At 54.4% G+C, this 16,735-nt stretch overlaps 1 protein-coding gene across 1 annotated transcript in view; it reads left to right on the forward strand.

Moving 5' to 3' along the window:
• PREX1 (phosphatidylinositol-3,4,5-trisphosphate dependent Rac exchange factor 1) overlaps nt 1-16,735 on the forward strand; it is a 178,370-nt gene that overhangs the window by 142,393 nt on the left and 19,242 nt on the right. The window contains exons 16-25 of the mRNA XM_055303508.1: nt 2,771-2,913; nt 4,551-4,643; nt 5,526-5,674; nt 7,405-7,490; nt 9,156-9,292; nt 9,997-10,090; nt 13,112-13,299; nt 13,606-13,767; nt 14,416-14,626; nt 15,062-15,338. Of these exons, the coding sequence (XP_055159483.1) occupies nt 2,771-2,913; nt 4,551-4,643; nt 5,526-5,674; nt 7,405-7,490; nt 9,156-9,292; nt 9,997-10,090; nt 13,112-13,299; nt 13,606-13,767; nt 14,416-14,626; nt 15,062-15,338 (1,540 nt within the window). The remainder of the gene's footprint in view (nt 1-2,770; nt 2,914-4,550; nt 4,644-5,525; nt 5,675-7,404; nt 7,491-9,155; nt 9,293-9,996; nt 10,091-13,111; nt 13,300-13,605; nt 13,768-14,415; nt 14,627-15,061; nt 15,339-16,735) is intronic.

A 16,735-nucleotide genomic window follows, 5' to 3' on the forward strand; every position in this document is an offset into this window, starting at 1 on the left:
TGTCTGTGGGGGCGAGCATGGAAGGAGAGAAGCCAGGGCAGGGTTGATGTGGCTTGGGCCCTGGTGGGGGCAGAGGACAGATGAGACTCTGGAGGGTCTTTTGGCCATTCCTCCTCCCAGCTTCTGCTTTGTGCTCTTAACTCAGAAGTCGGCAAACTCTCCCTGCAAAGGGCCAGAGAGTAAATGTCTTAGGCTTTGTAGGTCACAGAGTCTGTTACAGCTCAAGTCTGCCATTGTAGCATTAAAGCAGCTTTAGGCAGTAGTTTAAGTGGGTGTGGCTCTGTGCCAATAAAACTTTATTTAGAAAAGCAGACAGTGGGCCATAATTTTCCACCCCTGGTCTAGCTGCTGGGTTTGTCATCCCTTTGACAGGATGAGAGGCGTGCCAGTGAGAGGACAGGTCATCAGGCACATCTGCTGCCTTGTAGCCGGCAGGGCTTGTTCTAGCCCCGACCCGGATGACTCCCAGTAGGCCTGTGGCCCTTTCTGGGCCTCAGTTTCCTCATCTTCCCACTAGTGGCCTTGTCATCCCTTCCTCTGAGCTCAGCCTGCCCGTGGCTCTGTGGGGTTAGGGGTTGGGACACGCTGCTAGCTGCCCGTTTCACCAGCTGCGATGGACAAGCAGGCCCAGCCAGGGTCATTCCCGTCCATCAGTGCCTCTCACCAGAGTCCCTCATTCCCAGAAGCCGCTCCGTTCCCTGCACAGCCCTCTGACAGCTCCCTTCTTCCCGCCAATCAGCTGGGCAGAACCTCTCATTTGTGGGTGAGAGTAATTAGGGGTTCCCCCCCCAGCTGCTATTCTGGGAAGGCGGCTGGCTCAGGACATTCTGTGGGGGGTGACTCTCTGGCAGTGCCCACACCCTGGGGCCCTCAGGGAGAGAAATTGCAGGGCGTGGCCCCTGCTCCCCTGGTCCCTGCCACGAACTCAGAAATAAGCTAAAATAGGAAAGGGCCAAATCCCAGGGTTGTGGCTGCTGCAAAGTGCAGGTTAGGGTGCAGAGTGGAGGGTGGAGGTGGGGCCCATGTGGCGCCTCCCGTGGCGTCTGGCCCGAGCTCCAGGGCCCTGAGGTGTCCTTTAGGCACACACAGGGAAACTAAGGCTCAGAGAGGCTAAGAGGACATGAAGTTGGGCTTGGGCAGGGGCTGAGCAGGGGTTTGAACCTGGCCAGTGGCCTTGAGCGAAACCTGCATCAGTGAGTGGTGGGACCTCACCTGGCTGTGGTCCTGGACTCTGGGATTCCAGCTGTTTCCCCAAACATTTCAGCCAAGACACAACATTGTGCTTCCTCCTCCCACTCCCAGAGTCTTTCAGCCTCCTGTTTACAGTGGAGGTGAAGCCATACGGCCCCCGGGGCCTGGCTCCCCGGCTCTGGGCAAAGCAGCAATTTGTGTGTCTATTTTCTCCAAAGAGGTAATAGAGGTGGCCGGAAGAAGACACAAACAGCTCGATGTCCTAGGAAAGAAGGAGAAGGAAGAGATGACCTCCTGCTGCTTTTCATGTAGTCCCCAAATTGGTAGACAGCCCCTGTCTTCAGGGAGGGTGGGGACATCTCCAGCCTCAGGTAGCTGACTTTCCTTCTTTCAAGGGCCCACTGACTTCAGACAACTGCCTTCCCAAAACCGAGCCTGGATTTCCCCCTTTCTATAATTCACCCTGCCCCCATCTCACAGGCCATTGGGCAGCATGGTGAAAAGGAGGAGCCTGTCCGCTCTGTGACCTTGGGCAGTTTATTTAGCGTCTCTGGGCCTTAGCCTCCCCACCTGTAAATGGGGTGCAGCAAATTCTTCTTTGTCCGAGGAGTAAACGAACTTGAACTTACGCCTGCATCCACAGCATGCCTGGCACTGGTAGATACTTAGATTGTAATCCACAGGGACCGGATCACGTGCTGGTTGTTACTGGTTATTTTGTATTGATTTTCCTGCCTTCTAGAACAGAGGTCAGAAAACTTTTCCTGTAAAGGCCCAAAGAGTAAATATTTTAGGCTTTGTGGACCATACGGCCTTTTGCAGTTATTCAGCTCTATCACTCTGGCATGATAGCAGCCCCAGGCGATAAGTAAATGATGTGGTTGTGTTCCAATAAAACTTTATTTATAAAAAGAGGTAGTGGGCCAGATCTGGCTTATAGGGTCTGAGTTTGCTAATCTTCAGCCTAAAGTGTCCCAGTCTCATCATGGTCTGTTTCTGATTGTTAATTTTATCCGATTGCTTTCTGGGGGGGTCTTGTTTGAAATCTTTTTCTGCCCTAGGACAAAGATATTTTGCATTATGTTTGATGAGCTTTAGTTTTCCTGTTCGTATTTAGGTCTTTAATCCATTAGGAGCTTATTGTGATAATATGGTTTGAGGTAGGGAGCCAGTTTTATTATTATTTTTTTTCCCTAAAGTGAGTCTTTCCCTTCTTCCATGTGATCATCATTTATCAGATCCTAAGTCCCCATCAACACACAGTCCTTTCATGTGATTTCTGTTTTCTTCCACGAGTTCTTTGCCACAATTCTTCACTATTTTTGTTCCGGCTCTGTAGCATGTCTTTAGAGCAGGTGGGGCAAGTTCAGACTTTGCAAGAAAAGTCAGAAAGCCAGACTTCTATGTGAAACGTTCTAATACATTAGCATTGGCACATGATTGCATTTAATAAAACACCCTGCTAGCCAAAGCAAGCTTGTCTAGGGCTTGGTTCTGGCCTGTGGTTGCCAGTTGGCAAATGCCGCTGAAGCCTTCCCCTGGGAGCCTGACCATGTGCTGCGCATCTGTGGGTTTGCAGTGCTGGAGAAGAGTGAGTTCAAGGATGAGTCCCAGTACTTCCGCTTCCACGCAGACGAGGAGATGGAGGGAACGAGCACCAAGAACAGACAGCTCCGCAATGACTTCAAGCTGGTGGAGAACATTCTGGCCAAGCGCCTGCTGGTAGGAGTGCGGCTGAAGTGTGCATCTGCCTCCCGACACCCAGCTGCAGGCTGGGAGCTGGGTGACCTTCTGATTACATCCTAAGAAGTTGGGCTCCACTTTGAGCACCCGAGTATGGGTATTCTAGGTGCTGGCTGGCCATACTTCGCTGGCCAAGACCACCTTCTTGTGAGATTGGGCTTGCTGGCTCCCTTTCTTCTCCTTTGCTTCTCCCCTCGTCCCCCACACCCTAGCTTAGCGTCGTGCAGAGAGGTTGGCCCCCCCGATGTGGCTTACGCCAGATACCGAAGCCTTAGGTCTTCTGGGCTGGTGCCCTGTCCACATGCAGTTGCTGTAAATATCCTTGCAGCTGGGGGAGAACATTTACCCGCCTGTTCAGATTTTCTCCAGCCTGGCCCACCAAATCCTGTTTCTCTGCCCACTGATGACCAGCGGCCTTCATCTTCATGCCTGGTCCATGGGAGGCAGTCCAGAGGGAGGCTCAGCACGTTAGGTCTCCTGCCATAGCCAGAGTGGGGCTGAAGTCTGACTAATATGAAGATGGCACCATTAACTTCTGTCCTGTGGTACTCACCGGGGTCCCATAAATACGGGGGTTCACATTTCTCCCGCTATGAAACCCACCATGCTCCCCATCACACATGGGATGAAATCCAGTCTCTCATCATGGTCTGTAAGACTCTCCCTGCCTCTGCAGCTTCATCTCCTGTGTTCTCCCCTCCCTCACCCCACCCCAGCCACTCTGATCTCCTTTCTTATCCTCCAGTACTGTGGGCCTGACTCAGGGCCTTTGCACATGCTTTGTGCCCTCTGCCCGGGACACTCTTTCCACTCTTCATAAAGTCCTGTTCCTCACTTCATTCAGGTCTCCGCTCAGATAACTCCTCCTCTGGGCCCCCCTGCCACTCTGCAATCTATCCTTTTAAGTGTTTTATTATAGTCAGACTATATACATCACATTCTGTATTTCTTTGCTCATTTGTTTGTAGACTGTCTTCCCCACTGGACAGTTGGCCACAGCAAGGCAGGAACTGTCTGTTTTGTCCAACACTATTTACAGTGCCTAGTAAAGCCTTTGGCTCATATAATAGGCAGCAGTTCACCAAATATTTGTTGAATGAATAAATGCATTCCCCCCCTCCCCCCAACAGAACCCCCAGACCTCCCAACCTGCCTGCCACCATGCTGCGGGCCGCGACTGCTCCTCCCTATACTGCTTTCCCGTCCCTATGTTCTTGGTGGCTGGATGCCTTTGGATCTGTCTTATCCATGAAGTCAGCAAATTTTGGCTGAGCACATACAGTTTGCCCGCAGATAAGGAGACAGTAGTATAACTGAGGAGACTTGGTGCTCGGGTTGGGAGGAGAAAGGGGAGGCGGGCAGTGAGAAGTAAAAAGTATGTGATCAGCACCAGGCTGAGGTGCGAGCCAGGTGGTGTGTCTTCACTTGACAGGCATGTATTGAGCACCTGCTGTGTACTGGGTGATCTCCGTATCTAATTTCCTCCTGCTGTGCACCCTTTTCGTGGATCTGGGGCATGAAGAGCCGGCAGGGTCACGGTCTCGTGGGGCCCAGCTGGGGCTGGCTGCAGGCCCCCCTCAGCATCTCACTGGCTCTCTCCTGCCTTGGGCCCTCAGATCCTGCCCCAGGAGGACGACTATGGCTTTGACATCGAGGAGAAGAACAAGGCTGTGGTGGTGAAGTCGGTCCAGAGGGGCTCGCTGGCTGAGGTGAGGCCTCTCAGAGGGGCCACCTGCAGTGTTCGGGGCTCCTCCCTGCTCGTTGCCATGTGGGCAAACTCAGTCCAGGGCAGTCTCCGGGGAGCTGCGATAGAGCCCCCCCGCTCGGGACTGTATGTGGCCCCGGCTCCCCTCAGGGCCCTGTGGGGAGGTGCAGGAGAAGAGCATGTTTCTGAGTCCGGCTGTTTCCTGAGTCAGCTGTGATGAGGGGGCAAATTAATGTTCAGTGGCTTGAATAGGACAAGTTGGTGGCTCTGGCATGGATGTGACACATAGAGGAGGGAGAATAGAGTCTGGGTAGGCCAGGGACTCAGCCCTGGTCCTCCCAGCTGCTCCCGGGGGGTGCGGAGGTGGGTGGGGGAGGCACCGGCCACGTCGCCCAGGCTCTCCTCTCCTGTCCTTGTGGTGGTTAGGAGTGCTTTGGGCTGCAGGTAGCCCTGTGCTCTCCGCCCAGTGGCTGGAGCCATGACTAACTGGTTAGAAAAAGGTGGCTCTGGGTCTTGGCTCAGGGTCAGCATCTCTGACCTTCCTGGCCAAGCCGTCAGGGTCACAGGGTCCTGGTTCGCTGCCTTGTCTCCTCACATGGCAGGCAGGAAGCAGTGGTAGGCCCCAGCAGTTTCTCCTCAAGGAAGACATCTTTCCTGTTAGTGCCTGCAGTAGGCTTCCCTTCCGAGCTCATTGGCCGGAACTGGGCCTCAGCAGCCACTTGGCCGCTTCCTAGAGCGGGGAGCGGGGCTGCCCTGGTGGGCTCCCTCCGTGCCTGCTGGGTCCCTGGTCTGGCTGTGTGCTGCCTGAGCGCAGCTGGGGCTCCTTGCCGAGGAGGAAAGGAGGCTAGTAATCTGGTGTGCATGTCTCCCCCGCCACCCCCCCAAGATGGCTGGCCTGCATGTGGGGAGGAAGATCTACTCCATCAACGAGGATCTGGTGTTCCTGAGGCCCTTCTCTGAGGTGGAGTCCATCCTCAACCAGTCTTTCTGCTCCCGCCGCCCGCTGCGCCTCCTGGTGGCCACCAAGGCCAAAGAGTGAGTGTTTCTGTGATGGGGTGTCCGGCCCTCTTCCTCTCAGGCTGAGGAGTGCCAGGGGTGGTGGTGGTGGGGCCGAGCTGTCTCGGTTCCCCGTGGGTGCGGCTCGTTCTACAGGCACGTGGCACGATGCTGCTACTTTGATTCATTCAACAGATGTTTGTTGAGCGCCCACTGTGTGCTGAGTGGTGTTTCAGGCTCTGGGGATCCAGCCATGTCTGGATGAACACATTTCTCCCCTTCATAGATCTCAGTCTAGTTGGAAGGTAGAGCAGGAGACAGACAATAAAACAGAGAAGCAAGAGACATAGTGAGCCAGGTGGTAGTAAGCCCGGGCCAGTCCAGACAGCTGGGAAAGGAGATGGACTGTGTGGAGGGATGGTGGTCAGAGATGCCACTGTGAGCTGAGGTGAAGATGGAGGAGGTAAGGGAGGGAGTCGAGGGGACTTCTGGAGGAAGAGGGTTCCAGGCAGAGGAGACAGCCAGTGCAAAGGTCCTGGGGGTGGAACCATGGCTCGTATCTTTGAGGAACAAGGAGGAAGCTGATGGGGTGGAGCAGAGTGAGTGAGAGGAAGCAGTGGGTGATGAGGTCAGTGAGACAGTGGAGGCCAGGCCTTGTAGGTCCTCGTGCCATGGTCAGGACCATGGAGCTACTGGAGGGTTCTGAGCAGAGGCAGGGCATGATGTGACCTAGGTTCTAGAAGAATCCCTCTGGCTGCAGGTGGAGACTAGGTTGTCAGGGGCAAAGGTAGAAGCAGGGGAGTGGTGAGGAGGCTGGTGGCCTGGCCCAGCCCAGCATGGCAGCAGTGCAGGTGGTGAGAGGTGGTTGGATGCCAGATATAGGTGCAGGGAAAAGCATTTTCTATTTTAAAAATTGTGCATTTGGTTTTCATTTCTCTCTTCTATTTAAGGCAAAGGCTCCCAGTTTGCTATTGACGGGAGTGATGGGAAGTTTTAAATATGATTCTTTCAGGGAGAAGGCAGGCCGATTTAGGGAAGATGATTGATAGTTTGGTATGTGAAAGTGGCAGAAATCACCCAAGGAAATGTGCCTGCTTAAAGTTCTAGAAATGTCTGGGGTTTGAGAACAGGCTCCCTAGGTGGTTTTATCTGGCAGGTGGGGATGGAAGGATGACCCTGAGGCCCCCTGGGGGACACACCGCGGATGCAGAAGCAGATAGCTGCATCGAAGCCACTGGATTAACGTCGCCCACTGCACAGCCCTGGGGGGCGAGGGTGCTGCTCGCTGTGCTCTAGCCTTCCACCTGCAGAATGGCCAAGACCTGGCCTTTTAAGCTGTGCTCTCTAGTGGACACATGTGGGCATTTTTCTAGAGTCAGCACCAAGATGTTCTGGGTCACTTCTCACCCTCCCACTTGTGATTGTTGAGCAAAACATTTGCCGCCTGCCATGCTAATTTGACCACCGAGAGGCCCCCTCTCACCAGGAGAGTGACAGAGACGGCGTAGGAGGGTGATCTGGGATTTCGGTGCGTGCATTGCCTCTCCAAGGCCAGGCCAGGCAGTTCTGACTAATTAAAGATCCCAGAGGTGTGGACTCTGGTTAATTGAGGTCTGTCTGTATCTTTGGGAGCCGAAAGTCTGGCGCTGCTGCTGCTACTACTTTGGGCCGGATTTCTCAGAAGTCTGGGAGGCAGGGGCTCCTGGGGTGGCCCTCTGGGCTATTGGGTGTAATACTGCTTTCCCTTATGGCTGCTTCTCCTTGTACAGGATCATCAAAGTTCCTGACCATCCAGAGGCTCTGTGCTTCCAGATCCGTGGAGCTGCCCCGCCGTATGTCTACGCTGTGGGCAGAGGTGAGCCTGGCAGACAGAGAGGGGGGCTCTGGGAGACGGGTCTGTGTGTGCGACCACCAGGCCTGGGCTTCATGAGCACTCACTTTCCTCGTCTGGAGCAAAGGCTTGCAAGTCAGATGTCTCTGGGGGTCAGGCAGGTAGAAACAGCCCAGGGGAGTGCAAAGGGAATGGTGCAGACTATGGCCAGGCCAGAGAAGACATGCTCGCCTTAAAAGGGGCGGTTTTTCCTCAGCTCAGGTAGGAATGTGAGTCCATCCTTGCCAGATCCGAGCTTTTAAAGGCCACGCTTCTGTGGTCAGATCCAGCCTGAGGGCCACCAGCTCTCGTGGTGTCTTCTCCTTGCACACTGCTCACAGGGCTACTCTCTCCCGTAGCTGAGACCAGGTAGGTCTGAGGTTCTGGGCTCCTAGCCCTTTTTGTATCTGAGGGCCCCACTTTTCAAGTTGAAACATTAATTGTCCCCTTTTGCGGTCAGAGTTGTACTTCTAATACGAGGGGATTAAGAAAACACCTATCCTGGCAGAAAGCTACCAAGGATTTGTTACTATCTTAAGGTGGGTTTTTATTTTGTCCTTAAAGCAGCGGTTCTCGACCAGGGGCACTTTCACCCTTGGGAGGACATCTGGCCCTGTATGGAGACGTCTTTAGTTGTCAGAGCTAGGGATGGGGAGCACTGCTGGCCTCTCGTGGGGAGGGACCAGGGATGCTGCTGGACATCCCGAGCAGTGCACAGGATGGCCCCGCAGCACAGTTACCTGGCCCCCAGTGTCTTAGTGCCGAGGTGAGGAGCCCTGCCTTGCAGCGGCTCTGGAGAAGAACAGGTGTTTAGAGGCGATAGTACAGCAGCTGATACTTCTTGAGCACTTACTAAGAGGAGGTCAGGGGGCAAGATGCTTTACGGGTTTAACTCCCCGACTCTCTGGAGAACCCTGTGAGCCAGTATCGTTAGTGTCCTCCATTGACAGATGAGGAAACCAAGGCACAGAGAGGTTGAGGAACGTGTCAGAGATCACACAGTTGGTCAGTGGCAGGGCCCCGGATCCAGGCTGGTACTCATCAGTATCACACCAAACGGTCCTGATCTTCTCTCAGGCCCGGAGGAAGCTTGGCGTTCATTTGTACTCCCAGACTCTTCGTATTAACCACACAAAACCCTGAAGGCCAAGACCTACAGTTTGGGAGTCATGGTATAGCTGAAAAAGCATGCCATTGAAGTCTGGTAGACCCGGGTTCGAATCCTGGCTTCTCCTCTCCGAGTGACTTTGAGAGTCACTTTGCCTCTCTGAGCCTTTGTTTCCCTGTCTGCAAAATGGGGCTGATCCTGTCATAGTATTACAGGTCGTTGAGGGATTTTAAAGGAGGTGAAGCTCTAGAGTGAAATGTACCTGGGTTTCCAGTCCAGCCTTGCTTGTTGTGTGACCTTGGGCAAGCTGCTACTTCTCTGAGCCTCTGTTTCTTCTTCTGAGAAATGGGAATGGCAGTCCCCATCCTGCCTATTGGAGTGGATTGGAGAGTGGCTCTAAGGTGGGGGGATGGGGGTGGGATGTCTGGATTGGGGTGGGATGGGGTGGGGTGGGGCACAGTGTTCACTTGGGTACTTGCCCTTGCCTGCTGCTGCCCCAGGCTCTCTCTGCTGTCCGCCCTCAGACACTTGTGTCCCTCTAGGCTCCGAGGCTGCGGCTGCAGGGCTCTGTGCTGGCCAGTGCATCCTGAAGGTTAACGGCAACAACGTGGTGAGCGATGGTGCGGCAGAGGTCCTGGAGCACTTCCAGGCATTCCGGAGCCACCAAGAAGAGGCCCTGGTGAGCCAGTCCACAGCCAAGGGGACTGGGGACGGCCTACTCAGTGGGGTGGGGGGCTGAGGACCACCTCTCTTCTGTGGGGAGAGGCCTGAGGGCACCACAGCATTTGGGGTGGGGAGGGCCTGCCCTCCTTGCAGGGCTGAGCTGGGCTTGGGCTCTTCCCACTGTCTCCCTGAACCGGAGGAGCTGGGCCGGGATACCTCAGTCTCGATTGTCACCACTGTGACATGGGTGTGATAAGACCTCTTTTCTTACCACATAGGCACACTGGGCAAAGAGTTGATGCTAAAAGATGTTCTAGTTGGGTGGGGGCCGGGGTCCTGGGGAGGGTGGCCTCATTTGCAGGCTCATACAGTGAGTGTTTATTGAACACCTGCTGTGTGGCTGGCATGCATGCGGGCCCTGCAGCTGTGGGAGCGACCAGGTGCCTGCTCCCCTGGGTCCTGACCTCTGTTTTCAAAGGCTCCCCGCTCTTCTGGCTTCCGTGCAGAGCATCTACTCTAGAGGGTGAGGGCCGAGCATGACTGGAGGTCCCTCAGGAAGGGTCCAGAGCAAAGTCTTGGGGGACTCTCCAGAGATGGTGTCACCAATAGGCTAGAAGCCTGGGCTTTGGAGTCAGGGACTGGCTTGCCCCTTCATCCCATCCCTTCCTCCCTGGGCTTCTGGTGTCCTGGCACCCCCTCCTTACTCCACCCTTCTGGTAGGGTCTGTACCAGTGGGTCTACCACACGCATGAGGATGCTCAGGAGGCCCGAGGCAGCCAGGAGGCCCCCGGCGAGGACCCCCAATCTGACGCAGGTAACGGGATGGTAGGGCCATGTGATGGAGACTCCAGAGGGGACTGGTCCCCTTCCCGTGTCTATGGTTTGGTGCCATCAGTTTTGTGTTACTCTGTGCAGCTGTAACAAAGCACCACAGACCTGCGGCCTAAAGCACACAGTTGTTCCCTCACGGCACTGGAGGTCACATGTCCACTGTGAGTCTCTCTCTGGGCCATCAGCCAGGTGTCAGCAGAGCTCTGTTCCTTTCTGGGGCTGCAGATGAGAATCCATGTACTTGCCTGTTTCAGCTTCTAGAAGCTGCCTGCGTTCCCTGGCATGTGGGCCCTTCTTCCACCCTGAGAGCCAGCAGTGTTGGCCTGAGCCCCTGCCCACGGCCCTCTCTCTGACTCTTCTGCCTCCATCTTCCCCATAGAAGGACCACGTGGTCACACTGGGCTCATCTGGATAACCCAGAATCATCTTATTATAAAGTCGGTTGCTTAACACACTTAATTCCCCCTGTGACTGTAATCTCACCCCTTGCATGTAACAGCATATTTATGGGGCCTGGGGGTTAGGGCACGGGCAGCGTTCAGGTGCCGGAATTGTGTCCACCACGAGCTGCAGCCCGGCCCGAGCCCTGGACTCTAGATCTGTCTTCCTACCTGCCGTCCCCAGGATGTCCTCCAGGCCCATCTTCCTACCTGCCGTCCCCGGCATGTCCGTCAGGCATTGCCCACTCAGTATGGCCCAAACTGAAATCCTAACCTTCCCCTGAAACCTGGTCCTCCCCTACGTGCCCCTGTCCTGTCCTTCCAGATTCTCAGGCCCCAGACCTCAGAGTCCATCTGGATGGTTCTCTGTCTCCTCTCTCCCTCCGCCTTGATTCCAGCTGCACACCTGTTGCCCCACCCGCCTTCCTCACACATCCAGCATGTGACCATTTCGCACCACCTCCCTCACTGCCTGGCCTAAGCCACCATCCTTTCTGACCAGGACCCCTGCAGTAGCTTGTCCTGCCTTACTTCTTCCTCTTACAAGCTATTCTCAAAAAACAGAACAGATCCCTCCAGCGGCTCCCACCCGATTCCAGGCAATGACTGAGTCCTCCTCTTCCTCATGGTCTTCCAGCCCCAGCCTGGCTCTCCAGCCCTACTTACCAGCACTTTTCATCTTGTCCTCGCTGCTCCGTCTGCTCTAGTCTCTTGCTCTTAAATATCAAATGTACTCATGCCCCAGGGCCTTTGCACTTGCAGCCCCCCCTTGCCTAGAGTGCGCTTCTCCAGAGTACTTCATACCTCATGCTCTTCACCTCATTCAGCTTTCTGCTCAAATATCACCTCCTCAGGGAGGCCACCTGAGTGCCCTTGGTTAAAATAAGCCCCTTCTGTTCCTCTGTGTCTCCTTACCCTGTTTTATTTTTCTTCACTGCAAGTATCGGTTAACATATCGTTATGTTGTTTCTCTATTATTTGCCCCACTAAAGCATAAAATCCTCGAGGGCAGGCATTTTATTTTCTTCCTTGCTGTATGCTCAGAGCCTAGAACTGCTCCTGGCACATAGTGGGCGCTCAGCACACGTTTAGTTTGAATAACAGCCTGTTCTCTCCAATTGCTTCTCTGGACTCTGCCTGTATTTCTGCGGGGCTGGAGGTAGAGGCAGAGGCTATGGGAAGAGTAGGGGCTTTGGATGCCTCTTCAGCTGTCAACCAGGGGCTCCTTGCTGGTACATTCAGGGTCAACAAAGAGCCAGGGTTTGTGGGGTTGTTTGGGGAGCTGTCCCCTGAGTGCTGGAGCACACACAGCCTAGCCAAGGGATCCTCAAGGGGACAGGCTGATGGGGTGGGAGGAGGGGCCAGCTGGCAGCTCTGAGCCCACTTTATGCCCTCTGAGAGGCAGGGGCTGTGGGCCTTCTTCCCTAGCACATGGGGCCCTCTGACACCCTGACAGTGATAGCCCTGTATGCCGACAGAAGCTGGCAGCTTCTACTCTTCTGTTCCCCAAGGAGAAGCACCTGCTGTACGCCAGGCCCTGGTCTGGGAGCTGGGGATGCATAAAAACATTGGTTTCTCTTTTACATGCTGTTTCCTGCCTGTGGTGGTTCTCATGGCTGGGAATCCCGTTGAAAAAGGGAATGTCTCCTCTGTGTAGATTCAACAAATTTCCCAGAGTTGACTCTCCTTGGCCTGGCTTGGGTCACGAGCTCAGTCCTTCAGGTCTGGTTCCAGGGTGGACACGGTTTCTGTCCTCATGGTGCTGACACAGGGGGAGCAGAGAGGAGACAGAAAAACTGAAAGTCAGAGTACGAGAGTGAGAGGGTAAGACAGTCCTGGGGTGTGTGTCCAGAGGAGCTTCCTGGAGCGGGCAGAAAGGAAAGCGGTCCAGTAAAGTGCCTGCTTCATTTTCTAGATACGTCACCACCTAGCTGTGTGGCCTCTGAGGAGTCACTTAGACTCTCTGGGCCGGTATTAATCAGGACTGAAACTGAACTACATAAAAACATTGACTCAGCAAACTAAGAAGGGAGTCGGGTCAAGCAAGCTTCAGGTCTGGCTCCATCCAGTTCTACATACAGTCTTGGCAGGAGTCTCTTTTTGTCTGATTCTCGGCTGTGCTCCCTCTGTGTTTCCTACCTATGGTGGTTTTTGCGGTTGGGAATCCCATTGAAAAAGGGAATGTCTCCTCTGTGTAGAGCCAACAAAAGTCCCAGACTTGACTCTCCTTGGCCCGGCTCGGGTCACGAGCTCTGTCCTGAACCAGTCATTGCACATAGGGGAAATCGAACTGCTGATTGGCCAGCCTGTGCCTCTGGGAAGGGGTGTGGACAGGGCTTGCTTCTGAGCCCCAGAGACTGGGAACGGGGTACAAAGGTTGATTCTTAGAAGGAGAATCCAGGACCAGGGGTGAGCGAGAGCGGGCTGGCTAGAATGAGCAGGGCTGTAGCGCAGGCTTCGTCTCCCCGCGAGCCCCATGTGAGCCATCTGCAGGGCTGGGTCAGGGGTGGGCTGGCCGGTTGGTGTGCCCCCTCCTCAGGGCTGCCTGTCCCTTTGGCTTCCAGCCTTCCCCCTGCTGTCCTTGGGCCCCCAGCTGAGCCTGCATGAGGACAGCCCTGTGGTCACCCTGACCGTGGACAACGTACACCTGGAGCACGGAGTGGTGTATGAGTATGTGAGCACTGCAGGCATCAAGTGCCACGTGCTGGAGAAGATCGTGGAACCCCGTGGCTGCTTTGGCCTCACTGCCAAGGTCTCGCTGGGGGATGCCCTGCCCTGGGGGGGCGGGGGGGCGTGTGGAGCACTGATTCTCATTTCCTCAGACACCCTGGAGCGCTGGATTCTAATAGCTGCCTCTACCACTTGGTAGCTGTGAGATTTAGGAGAGTAGCTTTGTTTTCCCTCCTCTTTAGCCTCAGCTTATTTACCTGCAGAATGGGCCAGTAGCAGACCCTTTGTCACTGGATATCACGAGGCACACAGGAGTCGCTGCAGATAAACTGTTGAAGACCCTCCTTGGTGCACAGTGAGTACTCAGTGGTTGTTCATGTTTCTACAGATCCTCAAGGCCTTTGCGGCCGACGACAATGTCTTTGTGCAGAACTGTGGGCGGCTCATGGCCCTGAACAACAACATCAGGACCATGTTCCACTACGAGTTCCGCAACATCTGTGACACCAAGCTGGAGAGCATCGGCCAGAGGATCACCTGCTACCACGAGGTACCTGCGCCCCACAGGGTCTCAGCCTGGGGTATTTTGGTTTTCAATGTCAAAATCCAACCCAACTTAGATGAAACAAACAGGAGCATTAATTGGTTTATATTTCTGAAAAGTCCAGAGGTGAACTTCAGGCATGGTTGTATCCAGGTGCTCAAACAACCATCTCACCATCACAAGAAATGTGGCCTCTTTCTCGTGCCTTTGCTTTCCTGTATTGGCTTTGCCTTCAGGCAGACCCTTCTCACCTGCTGACAGAATGGTTCCCAGTAGCTCTGGCCTTAGCAACCCCAGGAGAAAAGGAACTCTGTGGGAACTCCTAAGGCTTGGCCTGGATCCTGTGTGTAGACCTCTAGCAGTCACTGCAGGGATGGGGAGGCCAGCCTTACCTTCACTTCAAGGACAGACGGTTCCTCAAGGATAGCTCAGGGCAGCTGAGATGAAGAAATGAATGTGGGAAGGCCTCAGATTTCTCCTCACCTCCCCTGAAATCTGGATGCAGTGAAAGCCAGTGTAGGGGAATCCACTTTTCCATTTGAAGCTCTTGGCGTTTTGGAATGTCTGGCCTAGGCTGGGATGAAGTGAGTGCTGCGGGTGGGCTGGGACTCCCAGGCCCCTGAACCATGACCCCACGTCCCCCGCCTTCCTCAGTTTGCAGCCCAGCTGGAGAACAGGCTCAGCCCGCCCTTCAAACAAGCATCTCTGGAACCCCATCCGCTGTGTGGCCTGGACTTCTGCCCCACCAACTGCCACATCAACCTCATGGAGGTGTCCTACCCCAAGACCACCCCCTCGGTTGGCAGGTCCTTCAGTATCCGTTTCGGTCGTAAACCCTCCCTCATCGGCCTGGACCCTGAGCAAGGTGATTGCATGTGTCTGTTAGAAGGTGTGTTCAGATCTACAGATCTATAAACAGAAACATGTCTGGAGGCCATCAGTCCAGGCCTAGCATGGTGGCTCCCTAGTCAGTCATTGGAGATCTGGGTTCCTTCTTATCCCACCCACCATCTCTAGATGTGGCTTCCATCCTGAAGGATGCCTTATGTTACAAAGTAGCTGCTGGAGTACCAGCCATCATGCCTGTATTCCAGTCGGGAAAAGTATCACGGTAATAAAAAGCACGTGAGCCCCAAACTGAAACTTTCTTCTCAAAGTAAGCTAGTGGCTTCAAAGAATATTTAACAAGGAATTTTTTCACTCATTGGGATCCTTGCAATTGGTTTGTATATTTCTGTCTGAGGGTGTTTATGGGAGTCTGGGGGCTGGTTCCAAATGAGCTCTCCCCCCTCTGCTCTAGGCCACCTGAACCCCATGTCCTACACCCAGCACTGTATCACCACCATGGCTGCCCCATCCTGGAAGTGCCTGCCTGCTGCGGATGGGGACCTCCAACACTGGGGTCTCCACGACAGCAGCTTTGGGTCAGCCAATGAAACCATTGGTCAGGAGGACCGGGGCCTGAGCTTCCTCCTGAAGCAGGAGGACCGGGAGATCCAGGGTGCCTACCTGCAGCTCTTTACCAGACTGGATGTAGCCCTGAAGGAGATGAAGCAATATGTCACCCAGATCAACAGGTGGGCTCTGGCCCCAGGGGGAGTGGGGCGGGGAGGGGAGGGCAGGATTTGCCTGCCTCAGCAATGCTGACACTCTGGGTAGAGGGGGGCTGTCAGGCACATTGCAGACTCCTCAGCGAAGCCCCTGGTCTCTACCCACTAGATGCTGTAGCACCCCTGTTCTGTGGTTGTGACAACCAAAAATGTCCTCAGACGTTGCCAGATGCCTCCTGGGGAAGGTGGAGTCCTCTCCCCGCCCCCCAATTGAGAACCACTGCTCTAATGAAATAATGAGTGTGGACAGCAGTCGTTAGGAGAGGCTGACCCTTTTTGGAGAATGGTTTTGGGGGAGCTTTCTTTGCAGAAAGAGACAGCTGGGCATGTCCTTTTTGGTGTCAGTGGTACAGGACACACAGTGGAAATGCACCGTGCTTCCCCAGAGTCTGGGGCTCACTACTCAGCGACAGGATGTGAGGGGATAGAGGATGCTGAGGTGGCACTTTGGGAATCCATAGGGCGGGTGGTTCTAGATGACACGTGAGCCGGTCTCTTTCACATGTGAATGGTGGTGGGCAGGGAGCAGGGACAGGGAGGAGGAGGAGGAGGGGGAGGGAGAGGAGGAGGAAGAGGAGAGGCCTGAGAAATACCAGCCAAATACAGCATCTGGACCTGGTCAAGATTCTGTTCTTAATACACTTTGGAGACCATCGGGGACATTTGAACGTGGATGGGGGTGCTGGATGGTATTAAGGAATTATGAATTCTGTTACGTATGTTGATAACAGTCTGGTTGTGTTTAAGACAGTGTTTCTCAGCCTTGACACCAGTGACATTTCAGGCCAGACAGTTCTTTGTTGTGGGGCTGGCCTGCACATTCTAAGATACTTAATGGCGTCGCTGGCCCCTGGTCGTTGGAGGGCAGGGGTGTCCACTTGTCCCTTGCTTCCACTGTGACAAAGAGCAATGTTTCTGGACACTGCTAGATGTTTGCCTCTTGGGAAAGAGGGTAAATTGCTAAATGTTTCCGGGGGGTGGGAGTGGGCTGGCAGTCAAGAACACTGCTTTGAAAGGAAGTCCTCACGTGCTGGAGACGCATATGGAAGTATTTATGGGGGAAATTATATGGTATCTTAGATTTGTCTTAAATACAAATCACACGCAGTGGGGAAAGCTGAGAACACAAAGGTGGTCCTTGAGTCGCCATGGCTGCAGCCAGCTGCTGGGTACCTGGGGTTCTCGTGCTGTTCCCCCTACTTTTGTGTACATTGGAAATCATCCACGATAAAGGAGAGACCGTGTCGGATCTGGAGACAACAGCTGTGCGATTTCGTCGCCTCACCTCTCTGAGCCTCACCTGTGAAATGGGGCTAACCCTCACAGTGCCCTTGCCGAGGTGTAGTAGGATGATATCAGCCAGG

Source organism: Nyctereutes procyonoides, unplaced genomic scaffold (genome assembly GCF_905146905.1).
Source record: "Nyctereutes procyonoides isolate TBG_1078 unplaced genomic scaffold, NYPRO_anot_genome, whole genome shotgun sequence".
NCBI classification, from domain to species: Eukaryota; Metazoa; Chordata; class Mammalia; order Carnivora; family Canidae; genus Nyctereutes; species Nyctereutes procyonoides.